Raw genomic sequence first — 18435 nt, forward strand, 5'->3', positions numbered from 1 at the left:
ACAAAGTATGCTCCTGTATGCTGAATCTGTGTGACATTTTGAAGTCTTCTGAAAGCCTTAAATATTGGCCTACAAATGGTCACACCTTGATTACTCTTGCTTGTGAAACAAAGAACTAGGTGAAAATCAGCGCAACTTCTACTAAGAATGAGAGATTCCAATGTGTTTTTTTTAACTGATTTAAGGTCCGTAAAAAAAAAAAAAAAAATATATATATATATATATATATTTTATATTTCCCGAGATGGTTTTTAGATAAAACTCCTTTCAATATCATATTTATAGCTTGTTATGAGATCAGTTTTTATAGGTGAAGAGAAGAGACTGGTTATCCTATGTCTCTCCCTCCCGAGCTTCACACACTCGAAGGGAAAGGAGAGCAAAAAAGCAGGCAGTGGAAGCTTAGAATTGTATAAGAGACACAGAAAGGCTTCCATTAGAGTAATCCCATCTGAAACTAACAATAATATAGCTGCCAGCCAGAAGAAATGCTACAACAATATTCCAAGCATGGTTTGTACTAGAAAATGTTCCCTTCATGAGTCTGGATATTTGGAATGATGAAGTAACTAAGGCGAGAAGGAAAAAAATTAATGTAAAATGAATACCTACCACCATTTTTATCTTTTAAATTCACATACACATCAGGAGGTAGTTGTCATGATCATTTTTAAAGATCATACAAAGTACAGCCTTCCAATGGCATACTTTCATGGAATACAGGAATATAATATTCTTGGCTGGCAATACAGAAATTAAAATGTGTCATAAAGATTTTGAAAGTATACTTACCCAATGCCCTGGGCTATATTTTCTAATTGCCGACACATACAAGATCGAACTTCATATTCTACATCTTGGCAGAGTGATTTTACAAGGGGAAGAATTTCTCTTTTAATGCTGAGGGATGAAAGGAAATATAAATGCAAATGGATGAATATTTCAGAGTAATTAATATTTCTAGACAATTATCATCAAAATCTGTTACCTTAATAACAAATAATACTTTAATATATAGTTTTATACTCAATAACGTATTTTTACACATATTACATTTGGATGTTATCATCAGCTACTGGTATATAATTTTTTTAAATGGTTAACTTTGTAATAGCATTTGAATTGCAGCTAAAATGAAAGCCTGTAGCAAATGGAATATCTGACTCTAGCAACCATCAATTGAAATATCCATTAATTTTATACTTTACTCCTGTGTTACAATTACACAACATTCCATTCCCTAATTAGAATTTATCATTCAGACATGGAGTAACATATGAATTATAAATATTCTCCATAAAACCTCAAATTAAGATAAATTATTCAAAATAATGAATTCATAAGAATAATGTAAGAAAGCAGAAATTTTATCCTTATGAGATGTTTACCAATTTTTGAAGATATATGACAATGCCATTTTATTCTCAAAGGCACACTAAATATGGGGCAGGGAAGACTAAGGTGTAAATTACAAAAAAAAGAAGTTAACCTTATTGATTTTCAAGAGCCATGAGATCAAGAAAAAATCCAACTGAATAAGCAGACTTCTGTCTGAGAATTCTATAAAGTTAATAAACTAAACTTTCATGCAATATGGAATAATGCAAATCTAATGTAATTGTTAATCAGAGTCATTATACATTTTAAATAAATTTAATTTAATAAATTAGACAAGAAATTATATAGAAATACTCACGTATGGGCATCAAATTTGTTGGTCAATTTTCCTAAAATTCTACAACTAACTAAACGAGACTGGACTGTTTGGGAAAGTTGTGCCTTGGAAACAAGTGGATTCAAAATCTAAAAAGAAAAAATTCAGAGAACAAATTTACAAAGTTTTGTACATTCTTGCCATTAAAGTCAGCTATTTTCTTCAAAGAATATTTTAATGTCCTAAGTGTTTTTTAAGAACTTAAATTAAAATTCGAGGTACAGGGTTATTCATAACCCATATGACCTTGTTTGCCTTTGGAGTTAAGATAAAAATAATGATAAATTACACAATCAAAAATAATAAGGAACAAAAAAAATGAACTAAAGTTTATGGGGAATTGCACAATGATCTGTATGCATATGGAGTATAATGCCAAAATATTCATTTTCAAAAGAAATAGGCAAATTAATTATCAGATACCCTGAAAATTATTTTTATCCCATATAGTTTTTAATATTTATCCTAAAGGGAGGCAAAAAATTATAGTTTCAAATTAATTCTATTTAGCAATTCTGTCAAATATAACAAGTCTCACATTGTATTATGTATATGTTGTACACTCAACTCTTAACAGTATGATGTACTGTAAAGAACTATGAAGATCAGACCCTGATTTTTATCCAAGTCCCAGCTCTTTAATTTGTCCAAGTAATCTTTGTATTTCTCATCCCCATGTTTATTATCTATGTAAAATGGACATTAGAATATGTGGTATTAAGAGCCCTCCAAGTTCTAAAATTCTGTAACTCTTAATTAAAGAGTTAACTAGTCAATTTCCTCTCAAAAAAGTAGCCAGAATTACTCAATACATAATTATAAACATAATCTAAAAGGTGAAAGATTTGAAATAAAATAAAATGCATATTTAACATCATAAAACCACAAATTAAATAATCACATAGCATTCTAGAGTAAACCCTGCATTCTACTGTACATTGCTCTTAAAAATAAATAACGCTTCTACATTACCTCCAACACTTAAATATTTATAATACTGAGATGTTTGACATCAAGTATAAAAATAATTCTCAAGCAATTATTTTGGCATTGTGATAGCACCATAAACTCTACGAGGGTAATAAAAGACTTAGATGACATTTCACTACTGACTGATAGCCATTTCTTTCAATCACGACATATTCGAAAAGAAAGATGTATAGGGATAATGGTCAAAGGATGCAAAAACTTTTTATTAGAAGATAAATTTCCTTTCTATTTTTCCTATTCTTTCATATTAATTTACTAATCCCTTAGAGAAGGGTATACACAACAATGTTGAAAATTAAAAGGCAAACGAAAAGCTGGGAAAAGTATTTGCAACAAATACAACAAACACATCAGAATGTTAAAAGTGCTTGCTTAAGTACAGATTATTTTTCTTCCTCCTATTTTCTGTTTTACTCAAATTTTCAGTAATGAGCATGTGTTACTTTCAGAATGGGAAATAACTTTATTCTTTTTTTAACTATCATTTTGGAAATAAAAACCTTAGCGACTTACTTATTAGTATTTACAAAAAAAAAAAAAAAAGCCTTACCTCATGCCTTAGGGTTTCTTTCGGCAATGCTTCAATTACTGATAGAAGAGTTTCCAGCCATGCATTGCTGACACCTGATTGACACAGACATAATATGCTAAATTAAATGTCTCACAAATTTAGTTTTGAATCAGCTATTAATAGTTACTATAACATTTCATGATAAAATAGGAACAATTATTTTTACGAATATTCTAAGAAGTTTCTCTTTTGTCTTGGCCATCTGGAAAAATTATTGTTTTAAATTTTAAAAATAATATGTGGAGGTATCTTTAAACCAAACTGCATTTTTGCTGTATAATAATACTGTAAATATAAATCACATAAAGCAAAGAAAAAAACCAAAGAGAAAAGAAAAGAAAGTAAATCATAAGGTGAACTAATGGGTCTTCAGCATTCAAGTAGGCTGAATTTTGCAATTTTGTCACACTATTGACCAACTCTTAGGCAGCATGGCCTCACTGAGTTATCATCATCGAGGCTAACAGGATTCAAATAACATCATGGCCCACACATAAGAAACATACACCTAAACATGCCAGGCTGCTGACCTGCATCCCTGTGTTCCAGATGCAGCAGAATGACTTGTAAGAAGGAGTGGGCATATGCATGAATGGATACTGATTCTTCCTGTAGAATGGTCAAAAACGATACTGCAGCTGTTAACTGCATTTCCACTCCTGCAACATGCAGGACTTCCTGCATAATAAGAAAGAGTTTGCTATTTACACAGATGAGAGTTCAGAAATTATAATTTTTAAAAATCCAAGGTTATAGAAACTAAATACAGTCATATTGCACAAAATAATTACATAAGACCTTTAAAGGTATATACTTCCCCTTATTACTTTAAGAAAACTATATTAATCTACTCCTGTTAATTTTACTCATAAGACCACACAAAATTTAAATGTCTTAGAAATTTATAAAATAGAAGTTCATGTGCTTTACTGAATGAAATATAAAAACAGTACATAAATCTCTAAACAATAGAGTAGGTGTTTTTGATAGATTCCAATTTCAATTTTGCTATCTGTATTACATAGTTTGTTTTCCTACATACTAAAATAATGTAAACACTTCAACAATCATGCGTTTTCATTATTTGTATTCCTGCTTCAAGATAAACATTATGCATTCTACTATAAAAAAGAAATACACTTAAGGTTGTGCAAATTGACTTATTTCTACCCTTTAAACAACTGACAAGAACATAAATGACCATGAAGTAAACTGTTTTTTAAAAGAAGAATGTTTTAAATATAAGGATACATTTTTTAAAAAATTAATTGAAATGTTCTTTTATTGTAAGTTTTTTTTTTTTTTTTTTTTTTTCATACAGTTGATTTAAAAAAGAAAGGCAAGTTAAAAAAAAAAAACGAAAAACAAGGAAAAAAATATGTAGTGCCCCCTTGAGGAGCCTGTGGAGAATGCAGGGGTATTGGCCTACCCCACCTCGATGGTTGCTAACATGACCACAGACATAGGGGACTGGTGGTTTGATGGGTTGAGCCCTCTACCATAGGTTTTATCCTTGGGAAGACGGTTGCTGCAAAGGAGAGGCTAGGCCTCCCTATAATTGTGCCTAAGAGCCTCCTCCCGAATGCCTCTTTGTTGCTCAGATGTGGCCCTCTCTCTCTACCTAAGCCAACTTGAAAGGTGAAATCACTGCCCTCCCCCCTACGTGGGATCAGACACCCAGGGGAGTGAATCTCCCTGGCAATGCGGAATATGACTCCTGGGGAGGAATGTAGACCTGGCATCGTGGGACGGAGAACATCTTCTTGACCAAAAGGGGGATGTGAAAGGAAATGAAATAAGCTTCAGTGGCAGAGAGATTCCAAAAGGAGCCGAGAGGTCACTCTGGTGGGCACTCTTACGCACACTTTAGACAACTCTTTTTAGGTTCTAAAGAGTTGGGGTAGCTGGTGGTGGATACCTGAAACTATCAAACTACAACCCAGAACCCATGAATCTCGAAGACAGTTGTATAAAAATGTAGCTTATGAGGGGTGACAATGGGATTGGGAAAGCCATAAGGACCACACTCCACTTTGTCTAGTTTATGGATGGATGAGTAGAAAAATAGGGGAAGGAAACAAACAGACAAAGGTACCCAGTGTTCTTTTTTACTTCAATTGTTCTTTTTCACTCTAATTATTATTCTTGTTATTTTTGTGTGTGTGCTAATGAAGGTGTCAGGGATTGATTTAGGTGATGAATGTACAACTATGTAATGGTACTGTAAACAATCGAAAGTACGATTTGTTTTGTATGACTGTGTGGTATGTGAATATATCTCAATAAAATGAAGATTTAAAAAAAAATCAGTGAAATATTAAAAAAAAAAAAAAAAAAAAGAAAAATGTAGCTTATGAGGGGTGACAATGGGATTGGGAAAGCCATAAGGACCACACTCCCCTTTGTCTAGTTTATGGATGGATGAGTAGAAAAATAGGGGAAGGAAACAAACAAACAAACAAACAGACAAAGGCACCCAGTGTTCTTTTTTACTTTAATTGCTCTTTTTCACTTTAATTATTATTCTTGTTATTTTTGTGTGTGTGCTAATGAAGGTGTCAGGGATTAATTTAGGTGATGAATGTACAACTATGTAATGGTACTGTGAACAATCAAATGTACGATTTGTTTTGTATGACTGCGTGGTATGTGAATATATCTCAATAAAATGAAGATTTAAAAAAAAAATTAATTGTGTCCATAGTCATATCCATTCACCATTTAAAGAATTTTAAAGGGCATACTGAAAGTTAATACCTATATTAGATTAGTTTTCTATACACCAAAGAGATGTTTTAAAAAGTCTTTATAAATAGGCTTCATCAAAGATATTACCAATATTTCTCTAGATGTCTATGTGTGTGTGTGAATAAAAATAGCTAAAAGTATTACTTTGTTTAATCAATCATGAAAATTATGGAAATGTCCCTTGTATGCCTATTTTATAACTAATAAAGTAACATTAGTTATAATATAATTGGTTATTGTATATGAGTTACAGTCACAAAACAAAGTTTCATATCTGTGATTTTAGGAAAACTAATCTTTCTGAATTGTTACCTAATGTAAAAACATGAATTATAACTCCATCTTCATAGATTTTTATAAATATTCAAATAAGCACCATACACAAAAGTACTATGCAATTATTAGAAGGGCTCTAAATAAATAATTTATACAGAACTTTTATCACTCACTTACTGTGCCAAGTGAGCATTTAAAGAATGACCATCGAACATCCAACTGTCTCCTGTCTATACTACCTTTGAATATGTAATAGGAATCTCAAACTTATCTTCTCCAAACGTTAACTGATCCCTCCCCAAAATCTGCTCTTCCTGCAGTTTTCCTCATCTCAGTAAACAGTTCATGGAAAGCCAGCCCTTCTAGTTGCTCAGCCCCAAATCTTTGGAGTCACCTCTAACTCTCCTCATTCTCCCTCACTTACCATAATCAAATCACCAATAAACCCTGAAGGTTCTACCTTCAAAATATATCCAGAATGTGATCACTTATTGCCTCCACTACTACAACCCAGATCCAAAGCCACCATCATCTCCAACCTGGATTATTCCACTAACCTTTTAACTAGTCCCTGCTTTCATCATTACCCCTTGACTATCTATTCTCTATACAACAAGCAGAGAGCTTCTTTTAAAAACTAGGTCAGATTGTCTTACCTCTTTGCTCAAAACTGTCCATGGCTTCCCACCCCACTCAAAGGAAAAGTCAAAGTACTTTCAATGACCAGTAAGATCTGCCCCATCCCTCCTCTTCCTAGATGTTCTTATGGCTCAAATATCATCTTTCATTGAGGCTTCCCTGATCACCCTATCTTAAACTGACAACCACCCCCTTGCCCCAGCACTTGCCATCGCCTTTACAAGTTTATCTCCACAGCATTAGCCATCATCCAACATATTCACTTGTTTATTGTCTGTGTCCCACAACTAAAACAGAAGCTTTATGAATACAAGAATTTTTATCTGTTTTGTTCACTACTGTACTCAAACCCTAGCACATAGTAGGCATTTAGTAAGTAATTGCTGAATGACCAAAGATCTCTTAACCCTTTCATCTAAACTTTCTTCTCTTGATGCTTTCTCCCTTCACACAATTTCCCATAGCTCCTAAAAGGTAGCTTCAAGAGATTTTGAGTTGAGCCCTAAGCATTAGGGATAGTACAGTTAGACAGAAGACAAAGTAAAAATGGGCCACACAGAAACTCATTCTCAACTGCCTATCATGTCCATAGGGAGATGTTTCTGTCATTTTCTACTTTAGCTTCTATGTAACCACATTTAGACCATGTGCTCAGACTCTTAGATTCAGCATGGTGGGACCACTGCCAGTCACAGCGCTATGAGAGACCATATGTTATCTCACTGGCCATTTTACAGCAAAAGAAACAGACTCAGAGGGGTCAAATTTTTTGCTGAAGGCTAGCAAGCTAATAATCATATTTCTAAGACTTAACCTTGTCTGCCTGATGTTTCAAACCCTCTGAAGCACTGAATTCTTCCTCACAGATTCTCTATCAGTTATTAAGAATTGGCTTGAATCAATCCTAAGCCTTAATGTAGACCTGTGGGAGGTCTGCCAGTAGTGTCTGCTGTGGCAACATGTTGAAGTGATACAGTTAATTCCCAGGAAACTATCACATTGGAGTGACTGATTTTTGTTGTGTTTTAAATTCTTGTGTCACTCTGCACAGACGTTATTTACAAGTTTTTTCAACCAATCGTCAATAAAATATCTTAAGAGTTCTTGGCTGAAAGAAAAAGAGAAGGAATGGTAAGATGTAAAGCAGAAGCAGCAATTGGTCCCTGAAATCAAACCCCCACATCCCCCCCTTTTTTACTGTTTCCAAAATAAACATTTGTTCCACACTAACAATTTTGGATTAGGTAAACACTTTTAAAAGATTTGATGTGGCCAGCAAACATCACTTACAGATTTTTACAAGGCATAGCTTTTATTTAGAAATAAAAATGACTTTGCAAAGAAATATTAAAATAACGTGAGGCCCACAATGTACATTCCGCTTCACGAGTCTGCTGTTTTAAGTTCCAAAAGATGCAATTCTGTCCCTTTTTAAAGTCATTAAAGTCCTGGTTTTTTGTACATATGCAAATTTTATGCAAAAGAAGAACATGAGAAGCTCTCCAACTTCATATCTTCTTACTGTATTACTTAGTCTTGACTCCCGCAGCAACATTTGCCCCAACTATTTTGCATTTAATTTTCGAAAAATCCTCAAGTCTTATCAGGATTTGGTTTGTCTCTTGTGCTGACTTCAACATCTGGGACTGTCCACTGTTAAGAAACCAGCACAGACTAAGAGATTTTATCACTGCTAAAAATTAATTGATTTCTAAACATATTCTTTTGAAATGTAGTATAATCAGAGTTTGATACTTACCAATAAGTGTTCTCCTCCACAGAGCCACACCCTCTGGGCAAACATATGTGAGATCCATGCTCTCTGGATAAATAAGTGTGCATCCTCATGGACCTTGGAAGACACTGAAAAGTAAATTCCTCTATTGCTTAAGTGCATGCCTTAATGCCAGTTACTGTTCCTCTTACATACTATTGTGTGGCTGGCATCCCAACTTGAATTCCTCAAAAGTGAAATGAGACATTTTATATCTGAGTTAACCGTATATTTCCAAGTTTAAAAAAATATTCCCACTCAACACAGGAAAATGTGCTAGACACATCTGTGTTTAAATTAATTCTTTAGTTAGCCTGAATGGCACAAAAAAATGCAATTTATCAAACAGTGTAATACATTCCCTGCAGAGAAAAAAATAGCTCAAATCCAATAAATCTCTATTACATCCATCAAGAAGAAATACACAAAATAGAAAAGCATTAAATAAACCACTGGCTTATCCTAAAATAGCAAATATTTTTGATTCACACATTTTGAAACTAAACATAATAAAAGTGATAAACAAATGTATCATAAATGGTGCCAGTAACAGGTAAAGGAGCTCTAAAATTACAAAGTAACTTTGAGAAAGTTACAAGCAGCAATTTAAAACTTCACAAAGAATGGATAGGCTATCAAAGAAATATGTTTTTAATGGATACAATAGCTATAAGCAGTCATTTCAAAGGATCCACTCAAGCAGTATTTAATTAATTATTTTCTAAAGCAAATTATAAACTTTCTTTTGGGGGGGCAGCAATGGAAAGTTTGGCAAATATCCATAAGCAAGTAGAAACAGGGACATCTTCTAGGCAGTCAGAATACTTGTACCTTCTGTCCTGATCTCTCTCTCTCTCTCTAAAGTATCCCAATGAAAATATAATTCTGAAAATAATACAATTTTAATATCACTCACAGTTACTTGTTAAGTAACAGCATCAGACTTAGCGTTCCAGGAAATTGGAAAGATGTCAAAGACACAGCTCCCTACCTTTCAGTCACTGCAGCTGATTACATAAATTCATATATTCAACAAATATTTATTTAGTTATATCCAAAGCACTGTGCTAGGTGCTGGAACCTTAACAATGAGTAGAACTAGTGATGTACCTGTCCTCGTGGAGCTTATATTCTAACAACACTGTTAATTCTGTAATTAAAATTGTGATAAGTGCTAAGGATGAGAAGTACAAGATGCCATGACAGCATCTAATGGATGACCTCATCTCTTCTGGGGTAGAGAGGGCTTCTCTGAGAAAATGACAACTGAGCTGAGATCTATGTGAAGAGAAATAAATAACTAGACAAAGGGTGAGATAAAGGGAGTTAGGAAAGCAAAAGGAGTAGGAGAGAAAGCATCCCCAGCATTGAGAAGCAAGAAAGAGCATGATAGAATGAAGACAGTGAAAAAGGTCAGTGTACCTTGAGTATAAGTGACAGGGGATCTGAGGCTAGGGAAATAGGGCCCAAATTATACAGGGCCTTTGAAGCATTAAACAAAAGAACATTCAGATTTGCAGTTTTAAATGCCTTGAAATATCATGCTGATTATAAAGTGGAAAATAAATCAGAAAGGAGTGAAATGGGGTGGAATGAGGTAGAGTCAGTGGGTGAGGCTCATCTGGGAAGCCTCTGACTTATCTGAGCCTTACACTTATCTGAGCAAACCCTCATGGTAGCTTGGACAAGGGTGGGGTAGTGTGGTTACAAAGAGGTAGATGGATTCAAGAAATAATTATGATATAAAATAGACAGGATCATATAACTGAGTAGTAAAAGAATAGATGGTATCAAGGATGACTCTCCAAACCTAGCTTGTAAACATGGTGGATAATGGTGGGATGCATTAGAATACGAAACACCAGAGGACGCCCAGGTATGAGGATAAATATTATAAGCTCAATTTTGGACTGGTTTCTAAGTAGAAATTGCAAACACGGAGTTGGATATATGGATCCGATCATTTGAAAAACTGCCTATAAATAAGAGAATTTATATAGATGATGTTCTAGTTTGCTAATGCTGCCAGGATGCAAAACAACAGAAATGGATCGGCTTTTATAAAAGGGATTTATTTGGTTACAAAGTTACAGTCTTAAGGCCATAAAGTGTCCAAGGTAATGCATTAACAGTCACTGGAGGATGGCAGATAGCATCTGGAAAACCTCTGTTAGCTGGGAAGGCACGTGGCTGGTGTCTGCTCCAAGTTCTGGTTTCAAAATGGCTTTCTCCCAGGACGTTCCTCTCTAGGCCACAGCTCCTCAAAAATGTCACTCTTAGTTGCTCTTGGGGTGTTTGTCCTCTCTCAGCTTCTCCGGAGCAAGAGTCTGCTTTCAACAGCCATCTTCAAAATGTCCCTCATCTGCAGCTCCTGTGCTTTCTTCAAAGTGTCCCTCTTGGCTGTAGCAGCTTGCTCCTTCTGTCTGATCTTATATAGTCCTCCAGTAATTTAATTCAGATCCACCCTGAATGGGCAGGCCAACACTTCCATGGAAATTATCCAATCAGAGTCATCACCCACAGTTGGGTGGGGCGCATTCCATGGAAACACTCAAAGAATTACAATCTAATTAACACTGATAGGTCTGCCCACACAAGATAACATCAAAGATAATGGTGTTTGGGGGGACATAATACAAACTGGCACAGATGATATTTAAAGACATGGGTGTGGGTGAGAATACATACAGAGAAAATACAAACCAATATAATTTCACTCCCAACAAAAATAAGGGTATTTAAGGACTCAAAATTTAAACAAGGAGGTCCAACACAAGTGTTTTGACAGAATATTTAATTCTAGGTTCTGAATTATTCTTAATATACCATAAGTGAACAATCAACTGATCTGTGCGGGTGTGTGTGTTGACAGGGTGTGACAGAGGGGTTTATGTGTCTGTAGAACGTATCAAGATATATAAACAGAGACATTTTAGATTAATATTGTTCTAAGATTAAATCAAGAAGAAAAAATAAAAGGAAATGGAACTTTCTCTTTCAGTAATGACACACTAGGTAAATCTAACCAGCGCTCCTGATGAGAATAATTATAAAAGCTGGACAAAATATAAAAACCATCTGCTAAAAAGCATATGAAAACTAACAAGGTAGTGAAGTAATACTCATCCAAGATCTAAGAGACCATGAAAATCCAGAAAGGTGAAGCATGTAATTTGGGGCCTACTTTTTCCCTGGGGTATTTGCTGATTCTAGAAGCTCCTGAGGCAAGGGCCTGACTCATTCTTTTGATAGTCTTGCAGGGACTGGTAAGACCCCCTGCACCAGGAGTAAGGGTCAACTTGAAGTAGACTGGCCCTTGCAGGGAAAGCAGCCCAGCTTCAAATCATCTAATACTTGAAAATAGATTAAGGTGAGCCTTTATTTATAGTGCATGTAAGTGTCTGCCAGAGGTAAACATAGTCCTTTCTAGAGGAAGATAACACTCCAAGCCTCAAATTACTTCTACAAATAATTTGTCAAATACAAGATCAAACACACAATCAATAATATCCAGCCACATGAGAAGACAAGAAAATATGAATGAGAACCATGAAATAGAAACATGCCAAAAGGAATGCTAGGTGTTGATGTTATCTGATACACACTCAAGTCTGCAGAGACCTAGGGTGGAACACAAGCTACTGAAGAGTGCCATATACAAAAGGGCCCCCACAGAAAAATAAAAAAGAGACAGACTGCAGCAGAACTGCTGGCAAGAAGTGTGCACACTCAATCCAGTTTCTGTCGGTTGGCCACCTAAATGCAAAACAGACTTTTCTGGATTGACTCACCTGTCTGGATTGACCCTATCTGGGTCCCTGGGGTGGGATACCCTAATGGGGAAGAAACCAGAGGCAGAAAAGCCTGACAGAAAATAAACGGGGTGGGGGAGAGACTGAACTGCTGTAAGACAAGACAGTTCCCAGAACTGAAAAGTATAAGGAAAAGTGGGCCTTGAGGGAGGGAGAGAATTTAAACAAATCTTAGGAGCTGGAGAGAAAATTCTGCACAAAAACAAAACGAATAGATTAGGAATCCCAGAGAAAGAACAGAGAAATGACGTTTTCTCCTGGAGATGAAACAATTGCACAAAAAGTGTAATCTTAAAAATTGTACTGCATATCCAAGGCAAGAATCAGATGAAAAAGCACTGAGTTGGATATATGGATCCGATCATTTGAAAAACTCTGCCTATAAATAAGAGAATTTATATAGATGATATTTAAAGACATGGGTGTGGGTGAGAATATATACAGAGAAAATACAGTTAAACACAAGCTTCTCTAAAGGTCCAGAATAAGTTGGTGCAAGGGTCAACAAAGAGCCTCAACACAAAGATATTCAACAATAAAACCCTAGACAAGAAGGAAAAACTGACCTTCAGAGTAAACTCATCAAGATAATTAGATGCCCAGACATCAGCAAAAACATACTAGTCATACTAAGAAAGAGGAAGAGATGGCTCATTCAAGGGAACAAATTAAAACTTCAGAGGAGACACAGAATTTGGAAGAACCAATAAAAGATGTTCAAACAAATCTCCTAAATCAATTCAAGGAGATGAAGGAAAATATGGATATAAAACTAAAGGATATTAAGAAGACAATGGAGAGCACGAAGAAGAATTTAAGAGTTTAAAAAGAAACATAAAAATTATGGGGGTGAAAGGCACAATAATGGAGATTAAAAATACACTGGGGCACACAACAGAAGATTTGAACAGGCAGAAGAAATATTCACTGAGCTAGGAGACAAGACAATGGAATCATACAGTCAGAAAAACCGATAGAGAAAAGAATAGGAAAAATTGAGCATTGACTCAGGGATCTGAGTGACAGCATGAAGTGTTCAAACATGCACATCATGGGTGTCCCAGAAGGAGATGAGAAAGGAAAAAGGGCAGAAACAATATTTGAGGAAATAGCCCAAAATTTCCCAATTCTTATAAAGACATAAATATACATGTCCAAGACATGCAACGTACTCCAAACAGAATAAATCCTAATAGACCTACCATGCCAGTTTGGATGTATTATGTCCCCCAAAATGCCATTTTCTTTAATGAAATCTTGTGGAGGTAGACATTTTAGTGTTGATTAGGTTGGAATCTTTGAATTAGGTTGTTTCCATGGAGATATGACCCACTTACCTGTGGATAATACCTTTGATTAGATTATTTCCATGGAGGTGTAGCCCCACCCATTCAGCATGGGTCTTGATTAGTTCACCAGAGCTCTGTAAAAGCTCAGACAGAAGGAGCTCAGTGCTGCTGCAGCTTAGAGAGACATTTTGAAGTTGGCCATTGAAAGCTGACACTGACATTTTGGAGAACGCCATTTTGAAATGCAGCCTGGGAGCAAGCAGATGCCAGCCACGTGCCTTCCGAGCTAACAGAGGTTTTCCGGACACCAATGGCCTTTCTCCAGTGAAGGTATACTCATGTTTACACCTTGGTTTGGATACTTTTATGGTTTTAGGACTATAACTTTGTAACCAAATAAACCCCCTCTATAAAAACCAATCCATTTCTGGTGTTTTGCATAATGGCAGCATTAGCAAACCGGAACCGGAACACCTACTCTGAGACACATACTAATCAGAATGTCAAATGCCAAAAGTAAATTGAGAATCCTGAAAGCAGCAAGAAAAAAGCAATTCATCACACACAAGGGATCCTCAATAAGACTAAGTACCTATATCTCATCAGACACCATGAAGGTAAGAAGGCAGCAGTATAATATATGTAAGGTATTAAAAGAGAAAAACTGCCAGCCCAAAACTCTTTACCTGGCAAAACTATTCTTCAAAAATTAGGCAGAGTTTTAAATATTCACAGATAAATAGAAACTGAGAGGCTTCATCAATAAAAGACCTGTATACAAGAATTACCAAAGGGTGTCCTGCAGGTTGAAAGAAAGACAGGCTTGGAGCAGTGTGAAGAAATGAAAATCTTCAGTAAGGGTAACTAAAAGGATAAAATGCAAAACGCAATAGTACTGTATCCTCAATATACAACTCTACTCTCTAATTCCTGTAAGAGTCAGAATACAATTGAATAAGAAAAAGTCATATTTCCTGATAACGGACACGCAAAATATAAAGAAATAATGTGGGACAAAAACAACACAAAAGAGTGGAAACAGGAATATGCGAGCAGAGAACATTTATGCTACTGAAGCTAAGCTGGTATTTTTTCAAATTAGTAGGTTATACACGCAGGTTGTGTAATAAAATAGATGTGAAAAACATTTCCAGATTAACAAATACTGAGAGAATTTGTCACTAGCATACTTGCAGTAAAGAAAATACTAAAGGGTGTTTTTCAGGCAGCAGGAAAATGATTCCAGGTGGAAAGCCGGAGATACAACAGGCAACAAAAAATGATAAATATGTTGGTAAATCTAAATAAATATTGATTACATAAAACAACATCAACAATATCTTGTGGGGCTTAAGATATATAAATCACTAAAATATCTGACAACCATAACACGTAAGTCAGAAGAGTATAAAATGGAGTTAAAGTGTTGTGAGATCCTTGCATTACCCAGGAAGAGGGTAAAAATACCAATGAACATTAAACTTTGATTAGGTAAGTATCTTTGTTGTAATATCTAAGGTCACTAACAAAAGAAAAGTAAAAAAGTATGTAACTTCCAAGCTAATAGAAGGGGGAAAAGCATAGTAATAAAACCACTTAATCAATGCAAAAGAAGGAAAGAAATGAGAGCTAAAGGAACACAGAACTGGTGAAAAAGAAAAAGAAAACAGTAAGATGATACATGCAATAACATTAAATATAAATGAACTAAATGTTTCAATTGAAATAAAGTACCAGATTGGATTACAAACAAAAATTCTAAAACATTAGGATGAGTTACAGAGTGGGAGACATAAACACTGACTAGAAAAGCTAAAATATAAAAAATATACATTATTAAAATGATACTAGGTGTTGGTGAAGATATAGAACAAGAACTCTCACAGTCTGTTGGTAGAAATGTATATTTGTACCAACCATTTGGGAAATAGTTTGCATTTTCTACAAACATACAAAAACCCTATGTCTGAGCAATTCCACAAGAGACACGATCAAAAATATTCATAGCAATATTATTTATAGCAGATGAAACCTAGAAACAACCAAAATGTCCATCAATAGTATAACAGTTAAGTGAATTGCGATACAATCCTACAATGGACATACTATAAAGCAATGATAATAAACTTATTAGAGTCATTTGCAACAATAAATGTGAATCTCACAATGTTGAGTGAAAAAGCCATCTGCAGAAGAATATATGCTGTATAAACAGTGTGTGTGTATGTGTGTGTGTGTGTGTGTATAAAATGTTAAAAACCAGACAAAACTAGATTATATATGGTTATATGATTAGGTGGTAAACATAATAAAAAGCAAAGGAAGTAATTAAAAGAAAAGCCAGGTGACTGGTAAGTTATCTTTAGGAAAGAAGGGATAGTGATTAAAAGAACACAGAAGGAGAGCTTCCAGCTGCTGGCAATATTCTCTCTTGACCTGGATGGTAATTAACACAGGTATTCACTCTGTCATAATTCAAAAAGCTGTACTTTCATTTTTTGTGCACTTTTCTGTATGTGTGCTTTACTTCATAATTTAAAAGTGGTTTAAAAATCCTAAATACTTGCAGCATTTTAACTGGAGAATTTGGTACCCATAAATCCCTAGTAAAACACCAACTTCATTAAAAATATTTAGAATGAGTCAGGTAATTATAATTCAGAGCTGACTACATGTGCCCAAGCATTCAGGCAGAAAACAAGAAAATATAATTCCTTTTGCACAATTCTTATAACACATTTTCTGTATTTCAATTTATTTTCACCAGGCTAACTAAATGAGAATAAAACACTTTTTTTACTTGGCCTTCAGGATACCACCTTCTCCTGGATTCCCCCCTTTCTTATTGGCTACTTCCTCTCTTTTCCCTTGAGAGTTTTCACCTCATGTTCCAAAATTCTAAATATTGGACCTCTTCTCCCCCTACATTCTCTACCTGTAAATTTCAAGAAACAATAATTAATGAAAAATTAATTTAATGTAGTCCCAGACTGGGAATGCCCAGCAAAAGCAAACAGTTATGCTCTACAGACAAATCCCATTTAATCTGTCACTCAGAATTCTCTCAGTGAAACAAGAGCCGAGAAAACAAAATTTCAGAACACATAAAGAAATAAGCCATCATAAAAGAATTTAAAGAAATAAAAAACAGTAGTATTTAATCTAAAGGATTATAGATATTGGACTTATCTAGCTACTGTCTGTAAATCTTCTATTGACTCCCTCTGGTAGCACCAAGAAAGCATCAGTATCAAAACATGCAGAATAGGTGTTAGTAGCTTGGAAGAAAACTTTAAGAGCAATAATGGAGCACTTTTTAAAGAAATACTTCCAAGACTCATAATGGAAGGACATGTGGGAGAACACAGATGACACTTGATGACAATGATTTGAAAGTGTTCAGAGTTGGAATCTTACTGCGAAAAAGTGTTAAGAGACTTTAAACAATTTATTCCAAGAAATATAAACTTAAACAATTTATTCCAAGAAATATAAACTCACAGTCAAAAAATAATGAAACAGGATGATGTCATCAACATGGTGACGTGAAGAGCTACTGAAAACTTCTCTCCAGAGATTCAACGAAAACAAGGACAATTCTGAATTGTTTAAAACTCTGGAAGAGGCTATAGACTGGAGAAAGACCCTGCAAATGCTGAATTGAAGAAAGAAAAGAAATACCAGGCAGGAATTTTCCATCCCGGACCATCTGGTCGTCTCCCCTCCCCCTCACTCGGTCTCCATACGGGAAAGGCACAAAAACAGCAGATGGGAACGCTCCCACCAGCACATAGATTTTAAAATCTCAGCAGCGAAAAATACGCTCACTGTTTGAAGACCCAGAGGACAGGGAGGACATTTCGAGGCCCAGATCAGTGAGGGACAAAGAGACTGAGAAAACGTGGACAGAGGCTGTGTTTACAGCACTGGGTCTGAAAGCCCTTCCCCCATCCTTGAGGGAAGCAGCAACCAGTGGCTGTTTCCTTGCCTTGGGGATGGCTGGAGTACTAGGTCAACTGAAGGAGTACTTCGCCACAGGAGAAGCTGTGTGTGGGTATGGATATATTATGTCCCTACAAAAGCCACATTCTTTAATGCAATCTTGTGAGGGCAGACATTAATCTTCTGATTGAGTGTTTCCATGGAGATGTGACTCAATGAACTGTGGGTAGACCTTTGATTAAATTATCTCCATGGAGATATGGACCCCACCCATTCAGGATGGCTCTTAATTAAATCACTGGAGTCCTATAAGAGAGAGACATTTTGGAGAAGGCCACTGAAAGCTGATGCTTGGAGATGCAAAAAGAAGGATGTTTGGAGATGCTAAGCTAAGAGACGCTAGCCCAGAGTTTGCACCAGAGAAACTAAGAGACAACTCTCAGACGGTTAAATCACAGGAGCTAAAGAGCTAAGAGAGACAAGCCTAGAGACTTTTTGGAGAATGCCATTTTGAAATGCAACCTGGGAATAGCAGGCACCAGTCACATGCCTTCCCAGCTGACAGAGGTGTTCCGGAGGCCATCGGCCATTCTTCGGTAAAAGTATCTTCTTATTGGTGCCTTAGTTTGGACACTTTTATGGCTTTAGGACTGTAAATTTGTAACCAAATAAACCCCCTT

General features: G+C 35.5%; 1 protein-coding gene across 6 annotated transcripts in view; it reads right to left on the bottom strand.

Moving 5' to 3' along the window:
* The window catches only part of PPP4R4 (protein phosphatase 4 regulatory subunit 4), a 221815-nt gene that overhangs the window by 92599 nt on the left and 110781 nt on the right, over window positions 1–18435 (bottom strand). For 5 of the 6 annotated variants that reach the window (XM_037831974.1, XM_037831972.1, XM_037831971.1 and 2 more), the window contains 4 exons: window positions 3806–3953; window positions 3255–3328; window positions 1697–1803; window positions 793–900 (listed from right to left, as the gene is read on the bottom strand). In XM_037831974.1, coding sequence (XP_037687902.1) covers window positions 793–900; window positions 1697–1803; window positions 3255–3328; window positions 3806–3953 — 437 coding nt within the window. Of the gene's footprint in view, window positions 1–792; window positions 901–1696; window positions 1804–3254; window positions 3329–3805; window positions 3954–8697; window positions 8802–18435 lie in introns of all 6 variants that reach the window. The other variant, XM_037831975.1, reaches the window with a different exon arrangement.

The sequence above is a fragment of the Choloepus didactylus genome, chromosome 4 (assembly GCF_015220235.1).
Source record: "Choloepus didactylus isolate mChoDid1 chromosome 4, mChoDid1.pri, whole genome shotgun sequence".
In the NCBI taxonomy this organism is placed as follows: Eukaryota; Metazoa; Chordata; class Mammalia; order Pilosa; family Megalonychidae; genus Choloepus; species Choloepus didactylus.